The sequence below is a fragment of the Leopardus geoffroyi genome, chromosome X (genome assembly GCF_018350155.1).
Source record: "Leopardus geoffroyi isolate Oge1 chromosome X, O.geoffroyi_Oge1_pat1.0, whole genome shotgun sequence".
Classification (NCBI taxonomy): Eukaryota; Metazoa; Chordata; class Mammalia; order Carnivora; family Felidae; genus Leopardus; species Leopardus geoffroyi.
In genome coordinates, this window is record NC_059343.1 from 43,944,098 (window position 1) to 43,967,161 (window position 23,064).

The window sequence follows — 23,064 nt, forward strand, 5'->3', positions numbered from 1 at the left end:
TTATATTAGTTTCATGTGTACAATATAGTGATTCAACCCTTCCATACATCACCCGGTGCTCATCACAAGTGCAATCCTTAATCCCCATCACCTATTTCACCCATCTTCCCACTCATCTCCCCACTGGTAACCATCAGTTTTTTCTAAGTCTGTTTCTTGGTTTGTCTCTCTCTCTTTTTTCCCTTGGCTCATTTGTTTTGTTTCTTAAATTCCACATATGAATGAAGTCACATGGTATTTATCTTTCGCTGATGAATTTATTTTGCTTAGCATTATACTCTCTAGTTCCTTCCATGTCATTTCAAATGGCAAGATTTCATTCCTTTTTATGGATTGTATATACATATTGTATATACATTGTATATACATATACCTCATCTTCTTTATCCATTCATTAGTCAATGGACATTGGGCTGCTTCAATAATTTGGCTATTGTAGCTAATGCTTCTATAAACATAAGGGTGCATGTATCCCTTTGAATTAGTGTTCTTGTATTCTTTGGGTAAATGCTTGGTAGCGCAATCCAGTGGTTGCTGGATTGTAAGGTAGCTGTATTTTTTTAAATTTTTATTTAAATTCCTGTTAATATACAGGACACTTTGAGCATTTGTGTGCATGTGGGTTTTTTTTTTTAATGCTTGTTTTTTTTTTCATGCTAAGCTTTATCTTTTTAAAAAGTTTTTATTATAATTATAGTTAGTTAACATACATGTTATATTAGTTTCAGGTGTACAGTATAGTGGTTCAACACTTCCATACAACACCCAGTACTCATCACAGCAAGTGAACTCCTTAATCCTCCTCATTTTTCCTACCCCCACCCACTTCCTCTCTGATAACCATCAGCTTGTTCTCTATAGTTAAGAATCTGTTAAGGGGTAACAGGATGGCCCAGTCAATTGACCATCTGACTCTTGATTTCAGCTCAGGTCATGATCACAGGGTCGTGGGATCGAGCTCTGCATCAGGCTCTGTGCTGAGCATGGAGCTTGCTTAAGATTCTCTCTCTCTCTCTCTCTCTCTCTCTCTCTTTCTCTCTCCTTCTACCCCTCTCCCCCACTTGTGTTCTCTTTTCCTCTCTAAAATAAAAAAAGTCTGTTTTTGGTTTGCCTCCTGCTTTTTTCCCCCCTTGGCTCACTTGTTTTGTTTCTTAAATTCCACATATGAGTAAAATCATACTGTATTTTTCTTTCTCTGATGGACTTATTTCACTTAGCATAATATACTCTAGCTCCATCTTCATCATTGAAAATGGAAAGATTTCATTCTTTTTTATGGCTGAGTAATCCATTTTATATATATATATAATTATATATAATATGTATATATATAATATGTAATATATATATATTTAGTATATATAAATAAATAGTATATATATATAAAATATATATATATAAAATATATATATATTTAGTATATATAAATAAATAGTATATATATATAAAAATATATATATAATATGTAAATATATATAATTATATATAATATGTATATAATCCATTATATATGTATCCCATATATATATATCATAAAGTGTATATATATATATATATATATATCACTTCTTCTTTATCCATTCTTCAATCAATGGATACTTGGGATACTTCAATATCTTAGCATTGTAAATAATGCTGCTATAAACATAGGGATGCATGTATCCCTTTTAATTAGTGTTTTTGTATTTGGGTAAATACCTAGTGGTGCAATTGCTGGATCATAGGGTAGTTGTATTTTTAACTTTTGAGGAATCTCCATACTGTTTTCCAGAGTGGCTGCATCAGTTTGCATTCCCACCAACAGTGCAACTGGGTTCCCCTTTCTCCACATCCTCACCACCACCTCGTTTCTTGTATTGTTGATTTTAGCCATTCTTACAGTTGTGAGGTGATATTTCATTGTGTTTGATTTGTATTTCCCTGATAATCAGTGGTGTTGAGCATATTTTCATGTGTCTGTTGGCCATCTGGATATCTTCTTTGGAAAAATATCTATTTATGTCTTCTTCCCATTTTAATTGGATTATTAATTTTTCTGGATGTTGAATTTTATACATTCTTTACACATTTTGGATACTAGCCCTTTAGTGCATATGTCACTTGGAAATATATTTTCCCATTCTGTAGGTTGCCTTTTAGGGTTTTTTTTAATAGTATTTTTGAGAGAGAGGGAGAGAGAGAGAGAGAGAGAGTGTGTGTGTGTGTGCAAGTGAGCAAGGGAGCGACAGAGAGAGGGAGAAAGAGAATCCCAAGCAGGCTCTGAGCTGTCAGCTCAGAGCCCAAATATGGGTCTTGAACTCACAAACTGTGAGATCATGACCTGAGCAAAAAGCAAGAGTCGGATGCTTAACTGATGGAGCCACCCAGGTGCCCCAACTTTTAGTTTTGTTGATTGTTTCCTTTGCTGTGAAGAAGCTTTTCATTTTTATGTAGACCCAATAGTTTAATTTTGCTTTTGTTTCCCTTGCTCAGGAGACATATCTAGAAAAAAGTTGTGGCTGATGGGGGGTGGGAGGGAGGGGAGGGTGGGTGATGGGTATTGAAGAGGGCATCTTTTGGGATGAGCACTGGGTGTTGTATGGAAACCAATTTGACAATAAATTTCATATATTTAAAAATAAATAAATAAATAAATAAATCACCAAAAAGAAAAAAAAAAGAAAAAAGTTGCTATCGCTGATGTCAAAGAGGTTACTGCATGAGTTGAACACTTGTTTTCAGTTCTGTTGGGTATATGTCTAGAAGAAGAACGCTAAATCACGTGGACACTGTATTTAACATTTTAAGGAACTGCCAAATTGTTTTCCAATGTGGCCACAACATTTTACATTCCGACCAGCAATGTAGGACTGTTTCAATTTCTCTGCATCCTCACCAACACTTGTTATTGTCTTTTTGATCATAGTGTATGAAGTGGTATCTCATTGTTTTGATTTGTATTTCCTCAGTGTTGAGCATCTTTGCCTATGCTTATTGTCCATTTACATTATTCTTTGTAGAAATGTCTATTCTGATTCTTTGCCCATTTTTTGGTTATTTTTATTATTGAGTTGTAACAGTTCTTTATATGTTATAGATAAAAGTCTAATATTAGATATATGATATGTAAATATTTTTCTGATTATATGGATTATATTTTCACTTTATTGGTAATATTGTTTGCAGCATAGTTTTTACTTTTAATGTACTCCAATTTATTTATATTTTCTTTTGCCACTTGTGCTTCTGGAGTTAAGTAATCATTGCCTAACACAGTATCAAGATGATTTACTCCCATGTTTTCTTTTTAGCGTTTTGTAATTCTTTTGTGAATGTAATTCTTTAAATGTTTTATTTATTTGTTTATTTATTTATTTATTTATTTTTGAGAGAGGGAACTCAAGCAGGGGAGAGGCAGAGAGAGAGAGAGGGAGACACAGAATCTGAAGCAGGCTCTAGGCTCTAAGCTGTCAGCACAGAGCTTGACATAGGGCTGAACCCATGAACTTTGAGATAATGACCTTAGTCAAAGTCGGATGCCTAACCGAGTTACCCAGGTACCCCATGTAAATGTAATTCTTACGTTTAGGTTTATAATCCCTTTTTAGTTGATTTGTGTGTGTTGTAAGGAAGGAGTCTAATTTCATTTTTTTCTATGTGGATATCCAGTTGTCCCCCCATCATTTGTTGAAAAACTATTCTTTCTCTATTTTTTATTGTCTTGGAACCATTATCAAAAATTAACTGATCATAAATATAAGGCTTATTTCTGTACTGTCAATGATATTCTATTTATTTACATGTCTACCCTTGTATGTGTACCATACTGTCTTGATTACTGTAGCTTTGTAATAAGTTTTGAAATTGAGAAGTGTGAGTTCTCCAAGTTCTTTTTAAAGATTGTTTTGACTATTCTGGGTCCCTTGCAATTTCATACGAATTTTAGGTTTGACTTTTCAATTTATGCAAAAAAGACAGCTAAGATTCTTTCAGATTGAATGTGTAGATCAATTTGGGGAGTATTGTTATCTAAAATAGATTTTAGTCTAAGTACTTTTTTAGATTTTAATTTTTTTCAACAATATTTTTGTAGTTTTCAGTATAAAATTCTTACATTTCTTTCATTAAATGTATTCCTGTTTTGTTCTTATTGATGCTATTGTAAGTGGAATTGTTTTATTTTTTATAATTAAAAGAAGTTTATTCTGAGAGAAAGAAAGAGTGCACATGTGCTTGAGTGCATGAGTGGGGGAGGGGCAGACAGAGAGGAAGAGAGCATCCCAAGCAGGCTCTGTGCTGTCAGCATGAGGCTCCATCTCAGAACCATGAGATCATGACCTGAGACAAAATCAAGACTTGGATGCTCAATGGACTGAGCCACCTAGGTGTCCTTATTTTCTTTTTATAATTTTTTAAATGGAATTGTTTTCTTAATTTTGTTTCCAAATTGTTGATTACTAGTGTGTAGAGACACAAGTGGTTTTATGTATCAAACTTGTATCCTCAACGTTGCTGAACTCATTTAGGCAGGTAGTTGGGAGCAGCATGAGAAGATCAAGAATATGCCTGGGAGTAGAAAAGAATGAATTGAATAAATCAGGACTAGAATATTAGGTTGTTACCATGTACTAAGTTTATGATAGGTTAGTGCTTCTCAGCCTTTAATATACATATAAATCCTCTGGGAATCTAGTTAAAATGCAGACTATTAGTGGGCATGGGGTGGAGCTGGGATTCTGCCTTTCTAACCATTTCTCAGTAGACAGCTGGTAACTTTCATTTATTATTTTCAAGCCACAACTATGCAAGGTACATATTATTATTCCCATTTTACAGATAAAAAATGAACTCAAAAGTTGAAAAAATAACCCAGGTTCATATAATAAGTGGCAAAACCAGGATTTGAACACATTTCACTTTAATGCCAAAGCTGGGCTCTTTCCACTCTACCACACTGGATACCTAGGAGATCAGTTGGAATTTAAACAATGTGTAGACTGAGGGAAAATGTAGGCTTTTAAGTGTCAGAGTTGGTTCCTGGAGTGCATTTGGGTCTAAATGAGGTTATTTAGAGAGAGCTGGTCAGTGAGAACCTTGTTTTCCAGGTTGCTAAGAAGGAAGGTATAAGACTGGACTATTAGGTAGAAGATAGTAGAACTCGAGATTGGAGAAGGTGTAGAAGGTGTCTCAGCTCTCTGATTAGGCTAGACTCCAGAAGTGCACTCTGTATACTACTGAGGTCTATACTTGAGATTACACTTGTTGAGTCTTCCTGAATTCTGAATTATTTTACTGGGGATAATGAATGGTATAGCATCAATGCTATCCCCAATGGGCCAGGGTAAGAGTTTAGGGATGTGGGCAAGACTCTGGTCATACAGTTACATATGAAGGATTATTGATATGTGACCAAATTGTTTTCCAATATTTTTCAGCAGAATATTAGAGAATTTCCATCACTTCAGTCAAAACACGTGAGATAATTTCTTTTTTTTTTGTCCTTAGCACCTTTTATTGAAGTATAACCCTTGATGACCATCTGGCAGACATATCAATGTCAGCCAAGAAGGGAATGGTGGAGGACACAATTGCAGAAACTGTAAGATTCAGAAAAATAACATGGCATAGATGACCCCCAACAGTTGTACAACAAACACTGGTTCTTTATAGAAACTGTCCCCTGCCCCACCCCCCTCTAAAGATCTACTAATCTTCCAAGAATACAATAGGCTGTTACAGAAATACTATTGGCATAGACAACTCCTTTGGCAAAGACAGTGGGAGTCACCAAGCTCCAGACAGAAGGGAGTGGCCATATATGTGCCCAGCTTCCTCCGTCTGGGACTTGGTACTACTGACAGAGCAGCACCTTCAGGGAGATGGGGGGGTTAAAGGTTATGGCTCTAATGCCCAGGGCAGCTTTTTGACACCTGAGGTTAAATGGAAAACAGAACCTGACTCTGGCCTTGAAAAAAACTTTTCGTCTTTCACCCTCTCAGTTCCTCTGCTTCCAGTCTCTCCCTTTCTAGAGCTTTTAGTGTGTCTGCCTCTTTCTCTCAGGTTCCCCTTGAGCATTTACCACTATACCCTGGCTGGGTCTGCAACTGGTGGGACTCGAGACTCAATTATCTAGGTGGGGGTGGGGGAGTGAGAAGGGACAAGTGATAGTAACTCTTGTACTGACTCCTCTCTCTAGATCAACCTATTACCCACTGGGGCCTATATGAGTATCTGAAGAGAGAGGGCAAAAATTAAGACCAGTAATTGTCTTTGGGGAAATCCCTTGGCCTGCCTTCCAAACTGCTTACCCCTGGCAGGCCTTGCAAGAGGGCTGAGCCCAGGAAACGAGAACAGGGGAGAGACACCACATCGCAGCTCTGAAGCACTATGAGGCATGATGGCACTGCTGCCTCAGCAGCACAGGGCATTAGTTCCCTTTTGGTACTTCACCTGTCTACCAAGCTTCACTGCTCAGTATAGGTTGGTGGTTATTATATTGTTTTAGAAACCACCCTTCTTCTGTGTGAAAGTGAGCATCCTTGTCTTCTGGTTTCAACTTTAATTTCAGGTGGGATAAGGGACAAAAATAATACAATCAATAGTACTTTTTTTGTGTGAGAAATTTAACGTACAAGCAATGTAACACTGACTAGAGAAACCCAGACCACAGTCATCATGCCCAGGCAAGTGACCACTCTTCCCTCAGCCTGTGTTCCCAAAAAGCTATTCTGGCCCCAGAAAATCTTAGAACGATGGACTACATTGGCCTCACCCCCCAATATAGGATGTCTCAACTTACTCATTGTTTATCCTAGAGTCTGCTTAAGAAAAAAAAAAAGATGGCAACCATAGCTTCTATTCATAGCATTCCCCCACCTTCCTCAAATGTGGCTTGGGTAAGCCTAGCCCTTTAGGAGCCATCGGCCTTCGTGAATAGGGTAGACTTCCCCAGTTGAGGGGAGAATGGCAGGTTGACATTTTAACAGTGGTTCTGAGAGCAGCAGTGTACTAAGAGCATACCCAGGGCCTCCCTCAGGACACCCTGCTGGCCAAGATTCTTCCATTGTTTTCAAATACAATGAAAAGGAAACGGAAGCTAGAGACCACTATTTGTAGCAGCAGCAAAGTTCTTTGGCAAATCCTTTGGTTGAATAAGGCATCCCTGCTGCTACAGTTAACCTCCAAGGATCCTGAGGAACTCAGCAGTAACTAGAAGAGATGCCCAGGTTTGTTGGGCAGAGCTGTGCAATATGAACCGTGGGTGCCAGTGAGCAAGGAATGGGGAATTGAGCTGGATAACAAGCCAGAGTTTGGCCACAATTCCCTTCCTGCCATCACCCACCTGAGGGATTTTCCAGGACAGAAACTGGCTAGTGGTGTCAGGGAATTGGCAACAACAGCAGCATTAGTTGTTTGTGTGCCTAAGATCCTGGCTGGATCATAATTTGCTCTGGGGGGCTGGCCCTGGCTGGAGCTTCCAGCTACCATGACTTTCAGTTCCCTGAGTCAGGCCACAGGCTGAGAAAGCAATTGTGAGATAGAGGGATCTCCTCCTGAACTCACTTATACCCATTTCCTTAGATGGGAGATAGTAGAAAAATGGGTGATGAACTTTTGTCAGTTTTGGATATCTTTGGTTTTGAGAAAAAATAAGTAAAAAACTGAAATCCATTGGGGAATGCTAAGCTTATGGTCATTGCTGACTTTAGTATAGGGCCAGGCCATAGTAAATTAAGTTCAAGGTGAAAACTCCTTTCTTAGACTCTTGTAGTGTTTGGTGGGAAGAATTCAAGGCCTCGGCATTCCCTCATCTAGCCATGGTGAATCCAGGTTGATCTGCAGAACACGCTTTCCTTTTAGGATTCCTTTTCCCTTTCCACCTCCCCTCTTCTCACCTTATTAGTTACAAAAGGAAAAAAATAAATCAAAAAATAAAAATAAATAAAATCAAAAGGCTATTTAAAATACAACAAAGAACCCCTCACCCCAATAATGAAATGGGTATCCAGAAGTCAGCTTTAGTAGAGCTATTAATGGTCCATAGTGTGAAGCCCTTAGGGTAGGCACCGGTGACCACTGGCAATGAAAAGGCAAGATGGAACAGGAAGTGGTAAGCCAGAAGTATGAGGACAGGAGGAGGGCCACACTAGTTGGAGTAGGCCTCTTCCCCCTCAACCAGATGCTGGGGCCAGTGGGGGTGGAGCCCATTTGTTTAAACCTGGCTTCGGCAGGGCACCTAGGGATTCCCGATCTTTGCTCACATTCTGTTTAGTGTAATTTCTCCTTCTGTGCTTCCCACTGTAAAGCTTAGGTGAGGCCCTTAAACTGGTGGGAAGTGATGCTCTCAAGACAGCCAGATCTCTGTGGGAAATGGCTGGGCTTTGAGCCTTGGGCAGAATGGAGCTGCACAGGCAGCTTCTCTCTGAGCCTTGAGAGGCTTATTGGGGCATGGGTGGGTGGTGAGTGCATGGTGTCTTTGCAGTCCTTGGACCAAGAAGAATGAGGCACTTTGTTGGTTCTGTGTGTGGTGAGCACTTGCCTGTGCAAACCGTGGGAAGGGGAGTGTGGTTGTATGATCACCCTTTGCTGCAGGCAGCTCCTAGCTCTTGCATCTATTCCCTAGAGTAGAGGCTTGGGGGCCTCCTCAGGAACTCCTAGCTGGTTGGGAGCAATGCTAGGTAAGGGGCAGTGAGAGATGTCCAAGGTAGAGGATATGGAACAAACTGCTAACTAAACTGCTATCTACTTGCTAACAAACTGCTAACGAAGACTGAAAGCACTTCCCGTTGTGGCTGGGCGGGGATGGTGTGACAGTCTGTTGGTGGAATTAGAAATTGCTGGGCCCCAGGAGTAGGCTCTCCCTGAGACATTTGAGCTGTTCTTCCCCAAGCTTAATTTTCTCTTCCAGCTCTCGCTGTTCGATGATGAGAGCAGATTTCATCTTCACAAAGTGCTGGTAATCTTGGAGCTGGTCCTGAGGCAGGTAGCGGGAGACCATGCCAAACACCAACTTCTCCCGGCGGTCCACATGCTCCTTCAGCTCCTTGGCATCTGCCAACTGCCCTGTCAGCTGCTGCTTCTTCTCTATCAGCACCAACTGGGGAATCAGATAGACCAATTAAGAGCCATCCCAGTTACTAGTCATCTCCCTAACTCACTGCTCCACAGTGGAGCACAGCAGCTCCCTACTCTGTTAACTGATCAGTCCTATATTTCCTTCCCTGAAGTTCACCTTCAGGCAAAAGCTCTTCTGTGCTATGGCAGGGGGAGGATAAACACAACAGTGATACTGGGCGGGGCTACATGCATTCACCTCTTTCCATCTCTAAGCTGTCTTTAATCCATGGACCACCCCTGGGGTTAGGGTGGGGGAAGGCTCTGACAAAGCCAGCTCAGACCCCTTCCACCTGGAGAATAGGTATCACTATGACAGCGCTTTCAAGATGGTATGTGTCTCTGTGTGGGTGTACATGTGTGAGTGTATGTGTCTGTGTGTGTATGCACATGCCTGAGTGCTTCTTATTGTGGATTCAAATTTGTATCCCAAACCACTTGTATATGGAAAGGTGATGTAGGTTTGGTTCTGGAATGTACACAGTGTGGCCCAACCCATGAAAATGACAGACTCCCAATTTCAACTACTTGGTGAGATCTCTTCCTCTAACTCAGAGAGAAAGTGAGGTAAAATTGCTGCTGCTGCTACTACCACTGCTAGTACTAGTACTAGTACTAGTACTACTACTACCACCATTATGACCACCAATACCCCCACCACTATTCTACTACTATTACTACCACCATCAGTACCAATACCACTACTACTACTATTACTGCTATCACCACCAATGCCACTACCACCACCACTACTGTTATTATTACCACTATCACTGCCAATACCCACACCACTATTGCTACTACTGCTATTACTACCACCATCGGTACAAATACCACTAATACTATTATTACCACTATTGCCATCAATACCACCACCGCCATTACTACTATTACTACCACTATCACTATCAATACCACCACCACCACTACTACTGCTACTACTACTACTACTGGCAACTAGAACTGATTCAGTGTTTACCCTATTCCAGGACCTGTTTTAAGTAATTACTGTGGACTAATTTAATTCTCACAATCCCATGAGTTAGGTAGTGTGTTCACCCCATTTTTGAAGAGACTGAGGTAGAGTACGGTTAAGTAAGCTGCCCATAGTCACATAGCTAATTACTGGTAGAGCCAGAATTGCAAGGCACTTAAAAGCCAGTGCCCCCACTCTTAACATTATTCTTTACTGTCTCCAAGACAAGCCAAACTTGAAAGAGGGGGCCCTGAGAAGAAGCCAATGGCATTTACCTCCATCTATACCCCAGAGACCCCAACTCTACCTTCTCCTGGTTAGCTTCTGAATCAATGCTGTTGAGAGCATTCTCCACCCGGGCTAGTCGTCCAGAGAGTGACAGCAACAGGTTGACCACTTTGTCCAGGTCCCCGATAAACAAGCGGTATTTTTCAAACTCATTGGATTTACAGACAGCTTTCAGGTTGGCCTCCACCTCCTCCCCAAGGGCAGAATTGGCACTGATGTCCTCTAGCAGTCCTCGCTGGGCCTCCCGCAGGACTGACAGTTTTCTGCCAATGCTTTCAATAAGCTGTATCTAGGAGAGATAAACAGGAGAAGGCAAAGGATGAGAATGGGGACTGACAGAAACTGATCTGTGCTTGTAACCTCTGTTTTGGGATCCATGGAACAGATGGCAGGCTCTACCCATTACCAGAAACAAAGGAAACCCAAGCAAGTCATGAGCAATTCAAGTTTTTTGAATAGCCACCCTCCCTCTCATCTCTTCATATCTTGCAGGAGTCAGTCACCACCAAACTTCTTGGCATTAGATAAGTGATACCCATGGGCTAATTCTCATTTGCCAGATGTAACTTAATAAACACTTGCTGAGACTATTTTTTAATAGCTTAGTCTTGTTTAATTTATATTTACTGAAATCTGTATTTTCAAAATAAATTTGAACCAGCATATATGTATGTATATATCCCCCTACCCAATATCCCCAACAGCAACCTTCAGTTTGTTCTCTGTAGTTAAGAGTATCTTATGGTTTGCCTCCCTTTCTTTTTATCTTATTTTTCCTTCCCTTCCCCTATGTTCATCTGTTGTGTTTCTTAAATTCCACATATGAGTGAAATCATATGATTTTTATCTTTCTCTGATTTATTTCACTTAAAATAATACACTATAGTTCCATCCACATTGTTGCAAATGGCAAGATTTCATCCTTTTTGAACACTGTACACACACACACACACACACACACACACACACACACACACACCACATCTTCTTTATCCATTAGCCAGTCAATGGACATTTGTTTGGGTTCTCTCCATAATTTGACTATTGTTGATAGCACTGCTATAAACATTGGGGTGCGTGTGCCCCTTTGAATCAGCATTTTTGTATTCTTTGGATCAATACCTACTAGTGCAATTGCTGGGTCATAGGGTAGTTCTATTTTTAACTTTTTGAGGAACCTCCACATTGTTTTCCAGAATGGCTGCACCAGTTTGCATTCCTACCAACAGTGTGAAAAGGATCCTCTTTCTCTGCATCCTCACCAACACCTGTTGTTGCCTGAGTTGTTAATGTTAGCCATTCTGACAGGTGTGAGGTGGTATCTCATTGGAGTTTTGATTTATATTTCCCTGATGATGAGTGATGTTGAGCATCTTTTCATGTGTCTGTTAGCCACCTGGATGTCTTCTTTGGAAAAGAGACTATTTAATAAACAGGAACTGGAATGCTTGTGAGAGCATAGTTTGGAAAAGTATTGTCAAATATTTGCCTATGGCTTCATTCATTCCCCTTCAATCCACTGAAGTACCTCTGGTGTGTATGACACTGTGCCGGATCTTCCTTCCCTCCCTCCATTTGGTCTCTGAGGCCTTTTGGTTAAGACTGTGAGTTCTGAAGTCCCAATGACTAGCTTGGACTACTAGCTCTACCAACTTCCTGGCTGTGTGACATGTGTGAATGTCTCACAGTGTTTTACTTTCTTTATCTGCAGAGTGGGTACAAATTGTAGTACCCACTTCGCTGAACTGTAATAAGGACTGAACGACATGATGCATGCAAAGGGCTTAACATGGACTAAGTGTTTAATCAAGGCTGGCTGCTATTGTTATTATTCAGTCTGGCCCCGCCCTACCATTCCAATCTCAGGGCTCCAAAACTTTCATGATTAGCTTCTCGTTCTCCTCTGTGTTCACCACACTCACCCTGGTGTTCCTGATTTGCATCATGCAGTTCTACCTGCTCTCAAACTCTTCCTTCACTTTGGCTATTCCCATTCTTTCTTCAGAGCCCAGCTTTGCTCCCACCCTCCATGCTGGAAGCTTCTGCTTCCCTTAATAATGTCTTTCTTTTCTGAACTCTCCTGCCTTTCAGAAATAGGACCTATAGTGTAATTTGAAGTGGCTCATTCCCTGTTTCATGTGGGTACGTCTGATCCCTCTCCTATTGATGGTAAGTTTCTTAAGGGAAGCACTGCCTGTGTCTTCTGATTTGTCTTCCCTGTAGGTATAACCAGTTCTGGAACTCCACTCCCAGGAAGGTAGTGTGGTAGAGTGGATGCTGCTGCTGCTGCTATTGTTATTATTATTATTACCAGGCACTCTGAGATAATAGATGATTGTCTACTGCAAAGTCCTAACGAGAATTGACCTGCCCCAGCAGATCAAGCATCGCATCATGGTTAAGAGCATGAACTCTAGTGCAAGAACTACTTGGGCTTGAACCCTAGTTCTGCCACAAAGCACTGGTGTGACCTTGAGCAAATTACTCAACCTTTCTGTGACTCAATTTCCCCATCTAATTTTTTTAATGTTTATTCATTTTTTAGAGACAGAGAGAGAGAGAGGGAGTGAGAGAGTGAGAGAGGGAGAGAGAGAGAGAGAGAGCATGAGCAGGGGAATGGCAGAGAGAGAGGGAGACACAGAATCTGAAACAGGCTCCAAGATCTGAGCTGTCAGCATAGAGCCCGATATGGGGCTCGAACTCACAAACCACAAGATCATGACCTAAGTTGGAGTCAGGCTCAACAGACTGAGTCACCCAGGTGCCCCTCAATTTCCCCATCTAAAAAATAGGACAACAATAGCACCTACCTCATAGTATTGTTCTAATACAGGTTACATGCTTACAATAGTATTCTGTATCTTGTATGTATATACTGAAGTCTGCTTCAGTGCTTGTTTTATTATTATTCCTTCCCAGGTACTCTGGGACCATACATAGGTTTGTAGTTTTCTAGCATGTGCTCCTTTCTAGTAAGCTATTTAGACATGTCCAAGGTGACCAAGACCAAGAGAGCCTGATCTGGGTCCAGGGCCTATTATCATATTTCAGAACTGGCCAAAGGTCAGGAGATCACCATGATCTTAAATCTGAAGTGTCATAGGTTTACATTTAGGGGAAATTCTAAAACCTACTAGGAATTAGGAATCAATGATAGAAACAAGGCAACACAATTAGATACCAAAGACTCCCAGTTATATACCTACCCTCTGCTCTCCCAAACAAAAGTCAGTGCCAGGGTCAAGGGAGGGGTGGGGACCAAACAGTCAACTTGGAAAATCACCTACCCACCCCAGCTCTTCAGTTCCCAAGATCTAGAAGGATGCAAGAAAAGAGAACCCTTTGTTTCTTGGCACCTGGGCTTTGCAACCTGAACTTCAACCCTGGAGAAAGTGTACTGGATAGATCTGAGGAGTCATCACAGACCCTGTTTGAGTTGAGTTGCTTTTCTAGGATATTGCAAATAGGTGACCTTCTTCACCTGTCCTCAGAGACAAAAACTGTCCTAGCCGCCCCTCCCCCTCGCCCCCCCCCCCGCCCCACCCTGATAATCACTTCAAATCACTATCTGCTGTTCTGTCCTTTGCCATTTCTGGTCATTTTTCTCTTTTCCTGGTCAGACTCTTATTAGGTTTGCTCCTAAAGAAAGGTCCTGAGTAAGCCGGGAGCAGCCTTGCCATGCTCAGGGAACACGGAATCCAAGGAGGTAGGCATCTGGATCAATAAAACTTTGATACCACCATGATTTCAATTACTTCCCTGACATTTTGCTTCAGATTTGAAAGTGGTGGGGGGGGGGTCTCTTGCAAATGGCCTTCAGTTTTCCTACAGGTCACATCCTGAATGAAAATTATGGGCAGAGGAGCAATTTATGTTGAGTTCAGTTGTCCACAAAGTGGAAAATTGGGCCTTTGGGGTTGCCATGGAAATCCTATTTGCTTATGAAATAAAATGGGTAAGTACAGGGAGGGCAAAGTGATTCCAGGAATTTGATTAGAAAACCAGCCTAGCATAACACTCTCCAGTTCCATCCATGTGAAATAAGCCATACAGAGAAAGACAGATACCATATGGTTTCACTCTTATGTGGATCCTGAGAAACTTAACAGAAACCCATGGGGGAGGGGAAGGAAAAAAAAAGAGGTTAGAGTGGAAGAGAGCCAAAGCATAAGAGACTCTTAAAAACTGAGAACAAACTGAGGGTTGATGGGGGGTGGGTGGGAGGGGAGGGTGGGTGATGGGTATTGAGGAGGGCACCTTTTGGGATGAGCACTGGGTGTTGTATGGAAACCAATTTGACAATAAACTTCATATATTGAAAAAAAAAGAAAAAAAGAAAACCAGCCTAGTGATGCTTAGAGGAAGAATGGGTAGGCTTCAGAACAACATAATTTCTGTCGATCATTCTAGTGCTTTTAAGAAATTATTGATTATTCTTGCAAATAAATACTAAAGTTTACCAGGCCATAATTTCTCCTTCTCTTGCTTAGTCAATCTATTCCATCTCCCAGAAAGTTACAGAGAATACAGTCAGTGGCTGGATTGGTTAGAACTCATTGTCAAAAACTCTGACGTGCCACGGGAGGTGAGTTACTTGCAAGGCTGGCTTATTTCAGAGGGGGATGTCATGATAAAGTAGAAAGTGAGACAGTCTTGACTTCAAGTCCTAGATCTACCACTTAGTCTGTAACCCTGGGCAACCTAATCCTCTCAACCAGCAAAAAGGGGATCATTGTCGAATTATTTTAAAGATTCAAGAGACACAGTGATGATGATTATGATTTCTACTACTATTATTACTAGTATTTGCTGGGTCAAAAGGAGACTGGAGAAACATTTCTGAGAAACACAGAGAAGCTATTTGATTTCCATACTGAAAATATGGGAATATACCAAGTTGTTCTAGAGAAGCGTAGAGGACAGGTCAACTTCCAGATACTTAAACTAAATGCTGAAAATCTAAGTCATATAAAAAAATGTCACCTTTTTTTGAGCCAGTTCATGGTCAACTTCTTCCTCTCCCAGGCCAGTCTCTGCCATCTCAGGTTGGTCTTTCAACTTGTTCAACAGCTCTGCCTTGGCCACCGAAATATTGTAATAAGCTGAGTAAGAGGTGGGGATCCCTGGGGCCCCTGGAGGAGGTGAGAAGTGCTGAAACTCTTGTCTGTGGAAACAAAGAATGACCATTTGAGCACTTCTGCTGAGAGGCTCTTGACCTTTCTGCTTCTTGATTTCCCCATTTGTAAAAATGGGACCCTGCTTCACCAATGGAGCTATGAAATAAGGAAATAATGGACCAGGAAGCACTGTTGAAACGTAAACGGGCCACATGAAAATTACCTAGAAGCCAAGTCAAGGCCAACTTTGAGAACTTGGGAGGCTATTTCTATGCCCCTGACTTTCATAGGTAGGGGGACTTCTTTAGAGATGATTTGGTTTGTTCATCACCCCACTAAGATCCAGAAAAACTGGCAGGTCCCCAAAGTTCTGGGCTTCTGATCTTCCATGATGCCCATGGGTTTATGGCCCCAGTGTATGAATCCCCAGGGAAGGAGGCGGTGATAGGGATATGGCTGAGACCTTACCTCTTCATCCTCCAAGACTGCTGACCTCCCTCCTACCCATCCCAGATCCCCACCTGCTTCTGCTCTATCTAGTCGGCTTGCTTACAAAAGCACCCTGTGGCTTTCCTGGACACTCTCATCATTTCTTCTTTCCTGATGTTACCACTCCTGCTTGAAATGGCCCCTCCACTGCAGATCTCCCACAGCAAAGAGGTCACCCATGACCTCAGCAGTGGTCACCATGTTGGAAGCCGGGGTTAAGACCCGTGCCAGGGACTTGTCACGGCCTACCACATATCTCATGAGCTCTTCTGAGACTGCCTGTGAGGCAGGCCTTCGGCCTGGGAAGGGATAGGATCTCTCCACTTCTGGCATATCCCCAGTGGCCCCAGTCTCCTCCATAGTTGCAGAATGAAATGGGGAAAAAATGGGACCAGTGGCACCCAGGGGCTTGACAAGTAGAATGGCAGACCCTGTTGTCTTGGATTCACTGAAGCCCATGGGACTGAGGTGCTGCTTCTCAGAGCTCCAGCCCATGAAAGAGAACTGCTCCTCAGGAAAGAAGTAGCTCTGGCTCCATGCTGGCTTGGGTTTGGACTCTTCTGCTATCAAGGCTTCTGGTCTGGTGTGAGGAAGGAAATAGAAAAGCTTCAATGTCAGGTTTCAGTGATGGAAGGGCAAGTAATTCCACCCATGGTTTATGTGAGAAGGAGGCCAACCCCCCAGTATATTCTTGTTGCCTACCAGCCACCTCTACCCTCCACCTGTCTGTGTCACTGCACCTTTGCTAACCTCTAGTTGTCTGAAAGGAAAAATAGGAGTAACTCATTAGTCATTTTCGCAGCTACTTGCAGCTCTTAGATAAAGGTCAAAAATAATGGTTAAAAGGCTCCACAGCTATTTACTGATTCATGCTATGCTGTCTTCTAATTCATCACACAAAAGAAACTTGGGCATGCCAATATTGCTCATCTGAGGTATTCATTTTACATGTAGGTTTTTAAGCTAATAACACTAATAGACGAGCAATACTAGCTAATATTCACATAGTGCTTACCATGCCCTGGAAGCTGTCTTAAGATATGTGTGTGTGTATGTGTGTGTGTGTGTGTGTGTGTGTGTGTGTGTGTATATGTGTGTGTAGATATATCTATAAAATTTAATGCTCATGACAACCATTTTATAGATAAGGAACATGAGAACTGAGAGGGAAAGTGAGTTCACCAACGTCACCAGCCAGTAAATGACAGATCCAGGATTTAGACCTAGGTAAGCTAACTCCAGAATCTATGTTTTCAGCCATAATGCTATATTGCCAAAGGGACAACTTGATATAATATAAAACTTTGCATGTAAGGGCTTTTCTGGCTGGACTATATCTATATTAGTAGACAAGAGAACATTCTGGAGGAAATATGAATGTATGAACTTAGGGAATTCTTATAAGAAAAATATATTTAGGGTATGTGTGAGAGTTCTGATTAGAAGTTACTAAAAACACAGAATGAAGAGGAAAAAGGATGTGGCTGTATGTCAATTATATCTCAGTAAAACTGGAAATATATATATGTATATATATGTATATGTATTTTGATGAACCTGGGTGGCTCAGTCAGTTAAGCATCTGACTTTGGCTCAGGTCATGATCTCACGGTTCACTCTGCTGACAGCTCAGAGCCTGGAGCCTGTTTGAGATGGTGTGTCTCCCTCTCTCTGCCCCTCCCCCACTCATGCTCCATCTTGCTCTCACTCTCAAAAATAAACATTAAAAAATTAAAAAAAAAAACACCTGGAAATATTTTTAAAAGGATGTGCTAATTATAGACTGAGTTCACAGCAGACACAGCCCTGCACCATATTACAGTGTATCATATTAGGCACCATATGTCCTAGTGTTTCTTTCCTCATAATCTCCACTAATAGGGCAGGGGGTACAGGAGATCTTTGAGAACATATTCTGCAGTTGATAATGAACATTGAAGCAAAAATCAGATTCCTTCTGCAGAGCACTGAGAGGAAATGCATGGAGTTCAGGAAGCAAATTATACCTATACTTGAACCAGTTTTGAGACTTAAGCAACACTTGGAAATTTCACTAACCTGCTCTTACATGTATCATAGTGTTTTCTAACTGAATAGTAGGTGGGTTACAGAGACACTCTGGTCTGACTTGGCTGAAATTAGGATGTCTTTGGGTTTTTTTGCATTTTAGATTCAAAATATGTATCTACTTGTTCTAACACTTCTCCCTTTACAAAGCCTTTTTTGAAAACAAAATTTAATGTTTATTTATTCTTGAGAGAGAAAGAGAGAGAGAGCACACAAGCAGGGGAGGGGCCTAGACAGGGAGACACAGAATCCAAAGCAGGCTCCAGCTCTGAGCTGTCAGCATAGACCCCTACACGGGGTTGAACTCATCGACTGCGACGTCATGACCTGAGCCAAAGTCGGACGCTTAACCGACTGAGCCACCCAGGCACCCCAAAATCTTTTTTAAAATTTTTAAAATGTTTATTATTTTGAGAGAGAGAGAGAGAGAGAGAAGGAGAGAGCACAAATGGGGGAGGGGTGGAGACAGAGGGAGACATAGAATCTGAAGCAGGCTCCAGGCTCGAGCTGTCAGCACAAAGCCCAACGTGGGGCTGGAACTCATGGACCTCGAGATCATGACCTGAGCCGAAGTCCGACACTTAACTGACTGAGCCACCCAGGTGTCCCTCCCTTACAAAATCTTAAAGCCACTTCCTTCTGGTTAGAACTCTATGTTCTGCAAGAATCTGGAATAAGATCTCAAGGAGCCCAGAGATCCTATGAGGATGCAATGGGCACAGTGAACCAGACGGCCTGGGTTCTGGCTACCTGTGATCTTCTGCAGGTTCCTTTAGCCACCTGTAATTCCTCATTCTAAAAGATGTAGCACACCAATGATATCTATTTCATAAGTTGGTTGTGAAGATTAAATCAATCAACACATAAAAGTGCTTACTTTAGAACAATGCTTGGCACATAGTAAGCAGGCCAAAAATATTAGCTATGTTGGGAATAATGCTGTTCCTTAAATCTAAATCATTCAAAGAAGCATCTATAATTGATTTTTTGCAGCCACAAGCTAAAGCTGTGTGCAAACAAATGTTTCTCCTCGCATCCCAAATTCAACAAAAGAAATAAATCTCTGGAACAAGTTACAAGATCTCTAGTAATAGCAGTTTCTTTGTCTCTGGCCAAGGGGCCAAGGTACATGAAGGAGGCACATGGAGGAAGGACTAGGAGGCTGAAAGGGGCAAGTCTGGGGCCTGGAACTACTACCTCTTGTACACACTGCCCTACAGGGAACAAGAGGGCCTGGTAAAGGCCCGGCCTATTACAAGAACAAGATCTCTCTGAGAAAGGCTGCCTAGAATGGCAAATTAAGCATAGGTTTTAGAGTCACAAAGATCTAACTTTGGAATCTTTGCTGTGCAATTCTGAGTTAGTCTCTTGTCTTTCTTTTTTTTTTTTTTTTATTTATTTTTTATTATTATTTTTTTTTATTTAAAAAAATTTTTTTTTTCAACGTTTATTTATTTTTGGGACAGAGAGAGACAGAGTATGAACGGGGGAGGGGCAGAGAGAGAGGGAGACACAGAATCGGAAACAGGCTCCAGGCTCTGAGCCATCAGCCCAGAGCCGGACGCGGGGCTCGAACTTACGGACCGTGAGATCGTGACCTGGCTGAAGTCGGACGCTTAACCGACTGCGCCACCCAGGCGCCCCAGTCTCTTGTCTTTCTTAGCTTTAGTTTCCTCATCTGTCAAATGGGAGTAATTAATGGCCCGCAGTCATGTAAAATGACTACCAGTGTCTGGCACACAGCAAATGCTTAATACATGTTTGACCCTTCATTTTTTTGTTCTTTCTTCTGAAATGTTAAGTGCCTACTGTGTGCTAGGTCGCCTTCCCTTCTCCCTGCTGTGACCAGTAACAATCATAGTCACTTTCCACAAAATGTTTTCTAATTACAGTAAGAACACTTCTGGCTAGATGGATAGCTTGAGAAGCAGGTGCTAGGGATCTGATAGATTCTCACAGTATCTAGGAGCCAGGCCCTGTAGTGCCTTACTGGTGGCACCTTATGCCAGAAAACTTCTCACTTAGCTCCAGATAGCCCAGATCTCAGTAAAGGATTTGTGTGTCAGTAAAAGACATGATAACAAGGTTCTTCTAAATGCTTTATTTATGTTTGAGAGAGCGTACAAGTGGGGGAGGTGCAGAGAGAGAGGGGGACAGAGGATCTGAAGTGCACTCTGCACTGACAGCACAGAGCCCGATGTAGGGCTTGAACTCATGAACCTCAAGATCATGACCCGAGCTGAAGTCAGATGCTCAACTGACTGAGCCACCCAGGTGCCCCAACAAGGTACTTCTTTTTTTTTTTTTAGTGTTTTTATTTATTTTTGAAGGAGAGAGAGACAGAGCATGAGCCAGGGAGGAGCAGAGAGAGAGGGAGACATAGAATTTGAAGCAGGCTCCAGGCTCTGAGCTGCCAGCACAGAGCCCGATGCGGGGCTCGAACTCACGAACCGTGAGATCATGACCTGAGCCGAAGTCGGACGCTCAACCGACTGAGCCACCCAGGCGCCCCCCAACAAGGTACTTCTAATAGCAACAAATCTCAGGCAAGTTCCTTCTATAAAGGGATTTAAAGAAAGCACTTCTGGGATAGATACCAGGCCCCCCCACCCCCCACCCCCATCAGAGCATTGCCTGAGCTCTCAGAAGGATGACTGGCAGAACTGAGGCCCAAGCTCCTCTGCTTCCGAACCAAGCGGACAACCAGGTGCTACAGGGCATGCAGATGAGCACTGGCACAGGGAAGCCGACACCAGCAGTCCTGGGGCTAGACTACACTCCTGCTTTGGTCTCTCTGCCCAGGCAGCTCACCCAATCAACTACCACCTATTGCCCACTGAGGCAAATGCAAAGAGGCGGGGGGACAAGGGTGGGGGGGAATAGAGAATGTGGAAGAGGAAAAGAGTGCCCTTACCTATTATAAGGAATAAGCAGGGCATAAAGGGCCCAACTCCAGGTATACCTTTGCTGCTGGGGGTAAGGGAAGAGCTTAGAAGCCCAGGCAGGGCCTAGAATGGAGGTAGGTCAGGTTGTGAGCTGGCCTCTTATTCTAGAGAGCAAGCAAAAGAAAAGGCAGAAAAGGGCCTGAGCCAGGCTTTTGGGAAATGCCATAAGGGAACAAGGGTTTATGCCTTCTGGCTCAGGGGCGCCTGGGTGGCTCAGTTGGTTGAACATCTGACTTTTGATTCCGGTTCAGGTAATGATCTCTCAGTTTGTGAGTTCGAACCCCACATTGAGCTCTGAGCTGACAGTGCAGAGGCTGCTTGGGATCCTCTCTCTCCTTCTCTCTCTGCCCCTCCCTTGCTTTCTCTCTCAAAAATAAATAAACTAAAAAAAAAAAAAAAGTAATGCCTTCTGGCTCACAAGCCTGAAACTGATGCATACCTTAAAGACAAACTGAGGAATAATAGTGTATTTCGATAGTGATATTTAAGAACACCAGCAGCTACTATTTACTGAGCACCTACTATGAGCTACACGTGGGGCTCTCGGCTTTATACAGATTATCTTCATATTTACAACTGTGTAGAATAGGTATAATCATGCCCATTTTCCTGGTGAGAAAAATGAAGCTGGGAACAGTTTAATTCATTGATCAAAGGTCACACAGCCGGGAGGTGATATTGCAAACTCATGGTGCAGCCTCTTTGGGGAACTTTCTTTCATAAGCACTTACTTGGGGGAATCAGTGGTCTCCTTCTCTGATGTTCTCCAAAGGCCACCAATACCATAATAGCAAGGGGGCTGAGCCTTCTCAGGTTGAGAGCCCAAGTGTCCCCTTATTGGAGGCAGGAAATTGCTGGAATGGAGACCAAAGGACTCTTGCTCTGCTGAGAGGCTTTCTGAGCCCTGCCTTGAATCCTCCAGGTGGCCAAAGCCTGGGGGTTGTGGCTGCTCCAGGACCTCTTCAGGATTGAGGGCACTGGTACCAGTGGTTTCTGAACTGAAATACTGGGGTGGCAGCTCCTCCTCCTCCTCCCCCTCCTCTTCCTCCTCTGCCCCTTCCTCCTCTTCCTCCTCTTCTTCCTCCTCTTCCTCCTCCTCCTTCTGCTGCTGTTGCTGCTGCTTCTGCTGCTGCTGGGCTGCACGGAAAAGCCTGTACTTCTCCCAGTTGGGAGGAGGAGGGCGAGGAGGAGGAAAGGCCTTCTTCCTGGCTCCCAGAGGATCCGGCTGGGTCTCAACCTTGGTAAAGAGCTCTCTCCTATGCTGCCGCCAGGCCAGGGAGCTCTGGGGCTCCAAGCTTATATGGCTTTCGGAGAAGGCACGGTTGCGCAGTGGGTGGGGCATGGAGGCCATGGAGCTCCCCTCCTCATAAACAGAAGTTTCCTCTGTTTTTTTTGAAGAGTGCTTGAAGTCTGCAAGGAGGTCAAGAGAAGAGACTGCTCGGTAGCTTGACAAGCCCAGTGCTGGGTTCTCAAGGCAAGGATCGAACGGAGTTGCCCACGAAAAGCTAGCCTTGGAATGAGCCATTTCTCTGCAAAACAGCAAGATGAGGATTGTGTAAAACAAGCAAGTTGCAGGTGGCCCCCTATTTTGGATAAAATCATTTATGTAAAATTTACAACGGACAAAAACAGATGCAAATATTCATAGTAGATGCAATAATAAGAATAGTAATACTAACACATAATATTGATAGCTAACACTTATTGAGTGTGTACTAAATGCCAGGTACTGTTTTAAGTTCTTTCCCAGTGTTAACTTAGTTAATACTCACAATAACCCTAGGAGGTAGCTATTAGTATCATCCTAATTTTACAGCCAGGAAAACTGAGGCATGGGCAGTTTAAGTAACTTGCTCAGGGTTGTAAAGCTAGTAAGTGGTAGAGCTGGGATTTGAACCTGGACAGTCTAACTCCAAAGTTTGGGTACATGCACTACGCCCACTCTGTAGCACTCAGATTGAATGTGCTGTGTACTGGGGCTTACAAATCTGGTTATCCTGTTATATTGTTTTTGTTTGCTTTGTTTTTAGTCACAAAAATTTTAAATATTTAGAAACATACAGAGATTGCTATAATAAATATTCATGTT

General features: G+C 42.4%; 1 protein-coding gene across 2 annotated transcripts in view; it reads right to left on the reverse strand.

Annotated features, from left to right (window-relative positions):
• Window positions 1-4,880: 4,880 nt before the first annotated feature.
• Window positions 4,881-23,064, reverse strand: part of SHROOM4 (shroom family member 4) — a 259,611-nt gene continuing 241,427 nt past the window's right edge. For both annotated transcript variants that reach the window (XM_045472903.1, XM_045472904.1), the window contains 5 exons: window positions 21,707-22,504; window positions 16,394-16,543; window positions 15,341-15,521; window positions 10,377-10,646; window positions 4,881-9,076 (listed from right to left, as the gene is read on the reverse strand). In XM_045472903.1, coding sequence (XP_045328859.1) covers window positions 8,807-9,076; window positions 10,377-10,646; window positions 15,341-15,521; window positions 16,394-16,543; window positions 21,707-22,504 — 1,669 coding nt within the window. In that variant the 3' untranslated portion in view covers window positions 4,881-8,806. The remainder of the gene's footprint in view (window positions 9,077-10,376; window positions 10,647-15,340; window positions 15,522-16,393; window positions 16,544-21,706; window positions 22,505-23,064) is intronic.